Raw genomic sequence first — 12372 nt, forward strand, 5'->3', positions numbered from 1 at the left:
TTAGCCATAAGACACTTTAAAATGGATAAAATATATACATACATATATACATTGACTAACGTACTCAACTGGTGCTTCTAAAATACGCCAACCCGTTGTACCTGACCTAAGCCTAATACTTAGGATGGAGTAAGTAAGTAGCAGTTTAAGTTAAGTTTGTTTTGCCAAGAATCTGACTCAAGAATTCTCTTTAAGGGTTTTGTCAGCTCCGTACCTTGGGAATAGAATGCAGGAGGTCTGGTATCTCTCTTTCCGGACTCGATATCCCAGCAACCCGCAAGGGTAGGCTGGAAATGCCGGAGCTGGATTTTCTCGGCTGGAGAAAAAGACAGTATCTTTCTCAGCGCGTCAAAGAGGGGGGGCAGCGTCCGTTGGCTCTCGCATCAGCTGGGCTCTCGGCAAGTAGATAGCTACTCTGCTCCAAAACCACCACCGTGTGTTTGCTTAAGGCAACGTTGGTATATTTATACCTGAAAGGTGCCGAGTTTGACATAAGGTTTGGACATAAGACGTCAATAAAGATGTCACTAAGAACTGACTGTTCCTGTAGTGTTCGCAGGAGTTTTAATGACAAATCAAAACAAAAGCAAACGGGGATTTCCCAGGTTGCTGGAGGTTTGGTGTGTCGAAAGAACTCGTTGTGCTTTCTAGGAATCCAAGGAAGTAGCTTCTGCTGTGCTTTGGACTGCAAGGGCTATTTACTAAATATGGATCTGATTCCTATGCCATTATAGGGATATTATTGATTATAGCCGTACAAGGGCATAAAATAGCAATATTGATTCGGGTTCCTAGATAAAACACAATAACCTAAGATCATTCGTCAGATCAAAAATGTATGACTTCAAATGCCCACAGTGATACACTCACCGTATTTATTCACAAAGTTTAAAAATGGAACAATATAGCAAAACACATTAAAAAAATATACAGATTCAATCACTGAAAAAACATAAATTCAACAGAAACCCAGTAAAGTTTGTGCCTATGTAAATATTGACTGTCTCTCCTAAATTTTTGATATTTATCTGGGGAAACAATATATAAAAATGCCATGTTTTTGACATAGCAATATGCATGCACAAACACACGTACATCAACCTTCATCCGTCTTTCTCTAATGCATGAAACTCCATGTAAACTTTACCTCAAAAGGATCCCCAGCACTAAAATCAAAGGAGAGAATCATATTCACTTTCCTCTCAGGGCGAAGGACCAAAGGATAAGCTGAATTTATTGCCAGCCCAGCATCAATCAAGTTGATGAACTCTTTTTCTGCAAGGTCCTTAGGGATATGCTTATCTGGAAAATAAATATTGCATAAAGTACCAAGACATTGTTGTTATTTACAAAGCCTATGTTTAGGCAGAATGTTAAGATTTCGTATGTTGACATTTCATGACATTTTAACAGAGGAGATCAAAACGTTTCCCAGATTAAAAAGAGGAAATTAACTGTTTAAATGTCTTTCTCTTTTGTATTGAATCTTTTCGGTGATAATCTTGATCAACTAAATATTCCACAATGATTTTTAGAATTGCTCCTGGAATATCACACACATAACTGGTTTCAAAGTGATCCCTCTAGAAAAGATCCCCAAACATCCTTTAAGTACCTTGGTTATATATTGGTTTAAGTCAAGTGTAGTTCCTCATGACCTTTTAAGATGAAAACTATTCAAAATGGTTTTAATGCTCCCCAGACTGTTCCTATAATATGTTTAAAACAAATTGATGAGGAGCTGCTGTTTTCAAAATGAATTCTGAAAATTTTACATAAATCGTTATTCATGTGCTAGTACCTGGCTCTTCCAGAATCTCATAACTTAGACAAGTGAGTGCCATTTTTTCCTTTCACAAGTGACAGCCCTCCTTGCATGTGTTTGTAAAACTTTAATTATTCTGAAATTGGATCAGTAAAAATTGGACACTTTGGTTTGGACCTCATTAAGCAGTCATAAATTGAAGATAAAAGACACAAAAGATTATGTGAACAAGTCAGCGGTCTCAGCCCACTCTTGTTTTTTGCATTGTCTGCTAAAAATTCTGGCGTTTGTAAACAGTTAAATGCTACTTTTCCTTCCACTTCATGTTACTGTTATAAGTGTAAATTCATATTTTCTTATGTGTGATTATGAAAATTTATTTCTAGTAGTAGCAAAGAGAAAACAATAATATACCTGTTGTGTTGCATTTGTACAGATAGTTATAGGTGGTCCCCCATTGCCAGGAAACAAGACTTTTCATGAGTTTGGCCATAATCACCATCTTCTCGTATGCTGATGATGCCACTGTGATATAATGAATGTAAGATTAGTTAAAACCATTGCAAACTAAATGACAGCACAAACAAAACCAGATGCTCTAGATATACAGTAATGCAAATAAGATAGCTATTTGTAGACTGATGCTACTTATTTTGAACTCTGTGCACTGGGCTACTCTTCTCTAGTCCCTAATGTATGTGCGCTGATCCCTAAGGCATAGTACAATTGGCTAATTCCCAATCAACATACGTATCTTTCCAAGAAGACTCTTTATATTATATACTGTTAGAAATAAACCATTACATTGAAAAATTAAATGTCACCTGTGGACAGCAGCACCTACTGCAATTACTAGACTGACAGGAAAAACATGGCTTTGTGTAGCCTGACAACAGAAGCTTTTTCACAGGATCTGTCAACCTAACCATTATTGGCAGGAAGGAGCTCTATATTTAAATATCATATTAAACACCCAGGTAGGGCTTCTAAACCACACGGTAGGGTGTTCACCGTCTAAAAATGTAATATTTTATGTTGCCATGTTCCTACAGTGATTAACCCCAAAAGTTATTTTTGCAGATGTTTTATGAGTAAAACAAAAGTGAAGTTAAAATATTATTTTGTGTTATGTTTGGTTTGGAACATTCTGTAGAAATCATTAAACTACTTTTTTCATATCTATTAAAATCCAGGTTAATGGTTAAATTAGATTTTTGATGAATATACAGGGAATGTAGCTATTACAAAGTTACACTTTGCCTGCCTGAATCTCCTGCAGGCTAATTAGTATTAGCTTGCCAACAGCTGGCCTATCAGTGTTTCCTTGTTTAAGTATGAAATCCTGCTTTCAGAGGCACAGGCTTGTAGGATGGCTTGTATGAGGAATGTGACTCAGATTAACCAAAGCTGGGCAGTTAAGGACTGTTCAAAAACTTTACTAACTTTAAGGAGACAAGGGGGTTTCTGTACATTTATAGCTTAGTGATAACAGATGCCTGGTAAACAGGGTTCTTCTGATCCCAGGGCATACTTTTCCCCTCCTGGCTTTAATCTCAGTGAAATAGGGAGTTGGACCCAGATTTAGTTTGAGTGGTTGACTAGAAATGGAATGATCATTACGTTAGACACCCCTTTATGTGTGCACAAGCTCTCTCATGGGCATTAATGATCTGCAATGTTGCAGAATGTGATATTGTGGGATAGTTTTCATTTAGGAAAAAGGATGTGATCTTGGGAAAATTTTACTCATTAGCGAGCCGGTGTCCAGAAGTCACCCCACTTACTGACTAGTTAACTGAACACTTTTTGGGGTTTAGCGGAGCAGAAGAAGGCTGAACCTGCTGTCCTTGACCTGTGTTAAGACCTGAAGGGCTCTGATCTCTGCCCACGTGTACCCACCGACTAAGAAGTATACTCCAAAGGGTAAATTGGCTGACCTTCTTTGTAGCTAAAGGCACATCAACAGCCACATGAGACATTTTTTCAGGAGTCATCAGTCGACCAATAGCAATCGGCCCTGGACTGAACATTGCTGATGGCCTGTGCTCCGGTGTTTCCAGCTCCCTACTTACTGTCTGTGAGTGCTTGGGAGTCTTAGAAGTAACTAAAGTAGTTGTACTAGAAAGTCTAAAAATACGTTTTTGAGAGGAATTTGTCAGATATGCATCCATGCTTTCCCAAAGAATGATTTTAAGCTCCAAAAAAGAGAATAAGCTCAAAGGTAGAAATCGTGACAAGGCGACGGCCTAAAGAGTATCAAACCTGTGAGAGGATTTCTGTAGCTGTGAAATCAGAAATTTCCTGCTCTGATCTTTTGCCAATGAAAACCTATAGATTCAGTGGGACCTCATCCAGCACTTATCAGACATTGTGGAGACCATGCTGGATACAGCCTTTGGTTGGATGTTTGTGAGGTGGGGGTGATATAGGTTAATTTGGGAAGGTCCAGGTTGAGTCTGGCTCAGGCCTTCTGTATGGTCTGTAGTCTTCTGTGGAGCTGGATGGGGTAACCGGTGTAGAGGGCATTGCCGTAGTCAAGACAGCTGGTGCCAAAGACCAGAGTGATGGTTTTTCTGATGTTGACTGGGATCCATCTGAAGATTATGCAGAGCATGCAGAGGGTGTGGAAGCAGGAGGTGGTGACTGCATTGCTTGTTGATTCATGATCAGTTTGCTGTCAAGGATAATTCTGAGGTTGTGTGCATGCTCAGTTGGTGTCGGATTTCTGATGGCCACCAGCTGTGGTCCGAGATGCAGATGTTCCTCACAAAGATGAGTACTTCTATCTTGTTAGAGTTAAGTTTAAGCAATTGTCTCCCATGCAGCTGGCTAAGTTCATCATGGCATCGCTGAAAGTGGTTTTGGTGCTGGAGGGATCTTCAGTGAGCGAGAGGATTAGTTGCGTGTCATCTGTGTAGGAAATTATGTTGAGGCCATGGGATCTGAAAATGACTGTGAGGGAGGCCATGTAGGTGTTGAACAGGGTGGGGCTGATGGAAAATCCCTGGGGTACACTGCATATGATGTTCTTGAGTTTGGAGGTGAATGGAGGCAGTCAAAATCTTGTGAAACCAGTGAAGAAGGAGGTGATCCACATGAGGGACTTATGCTGTATGCTGATGTTGTGGAGTCTGCTGTTATGGGTGTGGGTGGAGATGGTGTTGAATGAAGGATAGAGGTTGAGGTGTATCAGGTCCAGGGTATCTCTTTGGTTGAGGAAGGTTTGGATGTCATCTGAGGTGGCAATCAGTGCGGTCTCAGTGCAGTGGTTGGCACAGAACCCTGATTGGGAGAGGTCTCGTAGGTGGTCTTGCTCTAAGTATTATGTGAGCTGTTTGTTGAGGGCCTTCTCCAGTACTTTGGCTGGGTATGGAAATATGGATACAATACATATTGAATTTGCTGGGGTTGGTAGAGGGTTTTTTTAGGAGGGGTTTGACTTCTGATTCTTTCTGTCTGTCCAGGAAGGGCGTAGAGATGGAAGTGTTGATAATTCTCCAGAGTTCTGTGTTGATGAGGTTGGTTCTGAGATTAAAAAAGTGGTAGGGGGCAGGGGTCAGTAGGCACCGCAAAGTGGATGGATGCCATTATGGTTGTGATGTTCTGGGTAGTGAACAGAGACCAGGACGTAATAATTGGGTGAGTGTGAACTGGAGGGCTGTGGTTGCTGAGATTGAGAGCAGTGGTTTGGAGGTTGATGTTGTTGAAGATGATGGTCATCTTGCTGTGGAAGTAGTCCTAGAGGGTTACTCAAAGTTCTTAGTAGCGGTGGATGATATTTTTTGTGGTAGCTAAGTTAGAGAATTCAGACTATTCTGAAGAGATATTTCATGTGGTTGGCCACTGTGTCAATACAGGCTGTGATGCCTCCTCTCTTGGCTTTTTTGACACATGGTGGTAGTTACTGAGGGCTGCCATATGAGCAGCTTTGCCTGAACGGTCTTTTGTGCTGCACAAAGGTTTCTCGAGTCATTAGCAGGAGTGCTTGTTCATTCTCAGCTCTGGGGTATGTCAGCTGGCGTGCTTGGGAGCTGCATTGTTTCTGGTAGGTTTGAATTGGGAGGCACTGTTGGCGCAATTGGTGATCCATGCGGGGAAATTCTGGATGACCTAGTCCAGGTCTGATGAGGCTTCCTGTTGGGTGATGCTTAGGGGCTGTGTCTAGTGTGCCTCAGCTACTCCGCCCCAGTTGCGTTGGGAGCAGCAGAGGCACTTGGTTGCGGTGTGCTGGGTGTCGGAGAAGAAGTGGAGAATGGTGTGGCCGGTCCAGGTGGGTTCTGTGATGTGGGTGAATTTCATTCTGCCACTGGAGGTATAAATGGCATTAAGTGTGTGTCCAGAATTGTGACTGGGTTCAGTGAACAGTTAGGTCAGACCGTTGCTGTTCAGGTTCTCCAGGAGGGTAGTGGAGTTGGCATCGTTGGTGTCATCAAGGTGGAAATTGAGGTCACCAAGTAGTACATAGTGGTAGGAGTCGATGGGTAGGGTGATGATAAAGTTGGTGATTGAGTCACAGAAAGTTGGCCCGGCTTTGGGGTCTGGCAACAAGGGTACCTCTTATAGTGTTGGCATTGGTCTGTAGTTGGAAATTGATGTGTTTCATGAGCGGTGTGGGTTCATTGTTGGTGTTGGTGAATTGGATGGTTTCCTTGTCGATGATGGCTATGTCCCCTCCTTGTTTATCGGTGCGGTCCCTGTGAATCATCTTGTATCCCTCGGGTGTTGAAGTTGAGCCATGCTTTGATGATGAGGGCCATGTAAGGAGAGAGAGTAGTGATGGTATCCCAGAATGCTGTGGCATGCTTACAGAGGGATCGAGCATTGAGCAGAATGCCATGTAGAGGTTCAGGGTTTTTCGTGGTCTTCGGGTTGGAAGCAGTGTAGGATTCATCGCATGCTGTGTTGAAGGGGAAGTGGGAGGGGTGGCAGGTGAAGGGTCCTTTGGTTGTTTGCTAGGAGGAAGTGAAGCAGCTGTTGTTTCAGTGCCCGAGATCCAGATCCAAGAGCTCCTTGACAGTGTATTGGCAGGTGGCAGGTGGCAGGAGGTGCTGGTGCTGGGCATGGTCCAGATGCGAACAGGCACAGACAGACTTGCCTTTGGCATAACTTTGGCATGTTGGCGGAGTGTCTGCTGTAGGTGGCAGTGCAGTGGTCTCCATAACTAGTCCTGGTAGATAGGAGGGAAGGTCAGGGAAATGGAGAGCAGGAACAGTGGCGGGAGCAGGAAAAAAACAGTGGGAATTGGTGAGGCAAAACAAGCAAAAGGTTCACCCCAAAACCTAGCTAGCAAAATAATCTGAATGAAAATAGAATTAGACACACAAAATAACATTAAAGGCAAACAACATTAGCTTGTTCAAATCTAATAAACTGAAATGGGGCTAATAAAATAAAATTAACACCCAACTTTAACCAGGCAGACCTATGAGCATTGGAACCAAACTGGAGGCAGTCGTACTGGGAGTGCATTCCTAGAGTCGAGGAGCTGTTAGCTAGAAACTGAGGAGTAGCTAAGACCAGTGTTCAAGGGCTACTCACTGGAGCCATGCAGCAGCCTCCATAAGTAGTCATGGGAGGTTGAATGGGCTGTCAGGTAGGCGGAATGGCGAAGAGAAGGAACAGCGACAGGAGCAGGAAATAAATGGGGGAACAGGCAGGGGAAAACAAATGAATGGTACAATCCAAAATTAAGCCAGCAAAATAAACCTGAACTAAAATAGAATTAACCAAACAAAATTATGCTAAAGGCAAACAAAATTAGCTTGAACCAAATGAAAGGAAATGAAATTAGGCTAATAAAATAAAATTAAAACCCAATCTAACCCAAGCGGACCTGTGGCATTGAACTGGAGGTAGTTGTGACTGGGAGGGCAGTCCCAAAGTCAAGGATCTGTCAGCAGGCAAACGGGGGAGGAGCGCAATGCCAGAGGTCAAGGGCTACTTAGTCAAAAGGTAAAAACTTTGACCAACCAACCTTCACTCCACCAGGGTCTGCCTCAGTTTGTGCCTAGGTCCTAGTCTACCACTAACAGTGATTTCAGATTGGGGATTTATTTTTCCTCTGTATGTTTTGCATTAAAACTTAAAATAAAATCATAGCTTTGGCCCTCTCTTTGTATTTTATCATTTTGGCATCATTTTTTATATTACGTTTTTCATAATCTTTAGTAAATTGTTTTAAGAAATTGACTGTATGATTTTAATTTTAGTTATAGTGTAACTTTGTAACTGTTTTATTACTGCTAAATGCTTTACACAATTTCCTAATTTAAGCCTGGCTGTGCTGTGTCATAGCTATCAGGGATTGAGCTCATTTAACATTTTTTGAAACTGTGCAATAGTCCTGGCAGGATTTTGAGGACTTGGGTAGGTCTGACATCCTCCTGAGCTAATAATCCATTTTTTTACAGCTGCTATGACCAATAAAATTATTTATGCTAATGTATATTTCATTTATGCATTTAACTTTGAGTTACAGATTTACTCAAAGAGTAAACACCTAAAAACATAGCCTGTGAATTTCTTTTTTTAAAGCAAGTGGCTTTAGAGGAGCCTCTCATTTACTGTTGCATTGAACACACTGTGGGTAGTAATGTCTATCCTCATTGCATTTAATTTTAATTTCTTCTGTGCAAATGTCATATGGGTAGACCAGAAGTTTAATTTTCTCCTTGTCCGAACAATAATTTTGATCCAAATCAAATATTTCAAAGTAAATGGAAATGCTCCATGTACTCTACTGCAATATGACAGCAACCAAGCAAATTTGATCTTACAGTGTAGTAGATGTAAAGTTGTTCCTGTAAGAGCTCCATTCAGCCAGATCTAGCTACCGGGATGTTTTGTTTTGGAAAGCACATACAAAATAGGTCAAATAATTATTTATTTAACCCTGGCTAACCTTGTGCTGTGTGTAAGAACATAATATTGAATGAAGCTATTTTACAGTACTCATTAGAGCGAATATCTGAAATATGATCTTGGTCAAATGGAATGTAAGGCCTGCCAACTCATTCAGTCAAGATTATTTAGAATTGGAGGTCAGGAGTACAGACGCTTCATGTACTCACACAGAGTGCATGAAGTTTCTCAGGCTATCAATGGAAGTTTTCCACCAGCAAAACCCCTCTGATCTTTGCTGGCAGAAACATGATGGACCACCCTCTCTAAATAGAGCAGATGGTCATTCAGTTTAACAAAAACAATGGAGGAGTGTCCCCTCGTAGGCAGAGAAATATTTCTCTGGATCTAGGCTTAAGTGCTCTAGTCAGCACAATATGCCCCAACCTGTTATTGGATAATGCATATCCTTATAGAAGACCCCTCACTCACCAACCTAGTTGGTGACATGCTTCATCATCGGGGTCCCACCCCATAGGCTGAGTGCCTACAGGGTGTGCTGCGACACCTGACTACAGCGTGTGCGGACCACCCAGTTCAAAATAACACGGTCCTGACGAAAACCTATGAATATATATAATGGTTGAAACATGTAGACCTTTTTAATCAATAGCTTTGTAAATTCCACATCTCACATAGCACACTTCGCTATTGTTAATACACTACTTATGACACCAAAGCCTACCTAATTAGGCACAGGTGCCACACCATTTTTAACAAGGGTTCAAGCACTCAAGAATAAACACTTGTAGTGAGTAGTTTTGGCCCTTTTTAAACTCACTTCTTGATAGTTATGCACACATAAAAGAAAATACTAACCAGCTCCACTGTAGTCAGGTGTCGCAGCACACCCTGTAGGCACTCGGCCTATGGGGTGGGACCCCGATGATGAAGCATTCTGAAAATGCTACTTTTAGAAAGTTGGAATTTTCCTAATTTAGTCATTTAGAGCCTTCTGCCCGTCTCTACTCAGTCTGGGTTGGGCGACAGCTGGGCTTTGTGTATTCCCCCCAGACAGCCACACAAAGGAAATGTGCCTGATGGATCTTCTTGGGGAGATAGGCGGGAGAATATGAGCACAGCCTCACACTTACACATGCAGAGGCTGTACCCTGATCACTCACAAAGGGATGCTTACCCCCTGTAGAGAGTCTTGAGTCAGTTCAGCAAGGATGGCATTTGTGCACCTCAGAGCTCTCTTTGAAGTCTCTCCAACTTCAAATACACAACTAGGTATAAATACTGGATCCATGACACCATGATTGCAGGACACTTTTGGACCTGTGATTACTCTGCCAGGAAAAAGAGCTGATGTGCTGCTGAAAGGACTACCACTCTGATGGACTTCTCCTTTGATGGACTTTTGCCTTGCTGTGCTCTTGCCTTGCTGCGCTGCCCTGATGCTTGCTGTTCTCCAGCCTCGATAATAAGGATTGTACTTGAATCGCCTAAACCCAGAGTGACTCCAAGGTCTTGCTGGCTTGTCTTATGTTCCAAGTCTCAGAGATCTCTATCTGGACTCAACAAACTGACCTGCCAAGTGGTGCCACCCCAGTCCTGGACCTTTGGAAGTGTGGCCTAAGGTGCTTCTACAACTAGAACCCATGCTTCCTTATCAGAACCAACACTTTGCCTTTGTTGGATACAGCATATCTTCGCCTATGCGTTGATCGTAACTGGCTCATCCTCATGGAAGCAGGGAACAGAGCTGGTGCATCGCACTTGGAACCTGTGCATCACCTCTGGAAATGATGCATCCCCTGCTGCTGGAACAGTAACCATGCATCACCTTGGGAACTGGTTTCTCACACTCGGAACCGATGCATCACTTCCATTGCTAGAGGAATCTCAATGCATCTCATCCACTGCGTGGCTCATCACTGACAAATCATTTCGGCTGCACCTCACATCTTCTTCGGTGTTGAAGCAAGCCCAGTTCAATTTACTTTGGTTCAGTATGCCCAAGTGGGTCCCTGTATCCAGCTCACCTTCCATCGGGGTTGGCCTGAACTTTTGACTTTTACCCAGTCCAGCGCGACTAGATAACCCAAACAAGCTCTTATTGCTTCTAAGTGCTATTTTACAATTATTGTTTAAAAAAGTAATATGTCAACTTCTACTTGCTGGATGTTTTTTGTTTGGTCTTGTTTTATTTACAAAATTAAGTTTTATTTTTCCAACCTGGTGTGGAGGCTTTTTGTGGTGGCTTGACTGCATTAATGTTTATTAATGTTTAAAGTGTTGCACAAATACTTGACAAATTACCTCTTAAGATAAGCCTGACTGCTGTGCACCAAGCTACCAGAGGATGAGCACAGGATAATTTAGGGTGTGTTTTGACTTACCCTGACTAGGATGTTGGTTTCTACTTGGACAGGTGAGGTACCTCAGCCAACCAGAAACCCACTTTCTAGCAATTATGCAACCAGATAATTAATGCCTCAATTTTTGAAACCCAAATGACTAGGATGTTTCTGAGGGGGAACTGGTGAAAAACAATATGTTTTTTGCTGAAGAAGACGTAATGTGGGTTAAATCACTGATGATATTTGAAATGAAATCACTGATGAAATCACTGATGATATCATCCAGTAACTGTGAGTGTTAAATTGTATACCAAGGTGTATTGGTGAATCTGTGGGTGACCAAGTACCCGAATGGATGATTCAGTAGATGTGTGACTAACAGCATGAATGAGTGATTAGGTGTCTCAGTAACTGTATGGGTGAGTGACTGGTTGTGTGGATGTCTATGTCTGTCTATCAGTTGGTGTCTGAGTGTCTATGTGGGTGGGTGATGAGTGAATGGGTGAGTCAGAGGCTTTATGGGTTAGTGAGTCTGTATGAGTGGGGATATATAGGTGAGTGAGTGTGTGTATGGTTGTGTTGATGAGTGAGTGCATGTGTCAGTAGTATATTTGTGAGTAACTGGTTACGGGAAAGGCAGTATAGATGAGTGATGAGGTATATGAGTGACAGTATTGATGAGGGAGTGAATATGAGAGTGGCTGTATGGGTGAGTGTGTGCTTGTGTCAGTGGCTGCATCAGTGAGTGAGTACACATTAGTATCTGTATGAGCAAGTGAGTTAGTATGTGTAACTATATGGGTGAGTAAGTGTCTGTGTGATTAACTATTTGGGTGAGTAAGCAGGTATGTGAGTAGCTCTGTGGGTGACTGACTCAGTGTGTGATTTGCTGTATTGGTTTATGCGTGGATATGTCACTGGCTGTATTATTGAGTGAGTTAGTGAGTGAGTGGGTGTATGAGTCGCTGTATGGGTGAGTGTCTGGATGGGTGTGTTGATCCATGAATCAGGCTGTGTAAGTACTGGTATGTGTGTATGAAAGGGTTTGAGAATGGTAGCGATGTAGTTGGTAGTAGGTGTATGAAATGTTATATGGGGGTGTGAGTGGGGGCATCAGAGATTCTGAGGATAATGTCATTTGAGATGGCATCAGTGATATCATCAGTGATGTCACTGTCCATCTCATGAGTGATGTAATATGTGAGGTGATAAGCAGTGCATTGTCGCCACGCGAGTTATAGTTAGCTCACTAACTATAATGGCTTAATTTCTCTGGCTTTGTATGAGTGACTCCTGGGCTTAACTAAAACATCTCTGTAACCTTTGTTTTTTTCAGTGAATTTTGAATGACTTTTTATTCCATTTCCTAACTACAAAGTCCCTTCAACCTTTGTTTTTTTT

General features: G+C 42.1%; 1 protein-coding gene across 1 annotated transcript in view; it reads right to left on the minus strand.

Moving 5' to 3' along the window:
* Positions 1-12372, minus strand: part of LOC147712936 (cytosolic phospholipase A2 gamma-like) — a 405968-nt gene that overhangs the window by 46643 nt on the left and 346953 nt on the right. Inside the window, exons 14-15 of the mRNA XM_086923599.1 lie at positions 2180-2290; positions 1148-1302 (exon numbers count right to left, since the gene is read on the minus strand). Of these exons, the coding sequence (XP_086779725.1) occupies positions 1148-1302; positions 2180-2290 (266 nt within the window). The remainder of the gene's footprint in view (positions 1-1147; positions 1303-2179; positions 2291-12372) is intronic.

The sequence above is a fragment of the Lissotriton vulgaris genome, chromosome 5 (assembly GCF_964263255.1).
Source record: "Lissotriton vulgaris chromosome 5, aLisVul1.2, whole genome shotgun sequence".
Taxonomy (NCBI): domain Eukaryota; kingdom Metazoa; phylum Chordata; class Amphibia; order Caudata; family Salamandridae; genus Lissotriton; species Lissotriton vulgaris.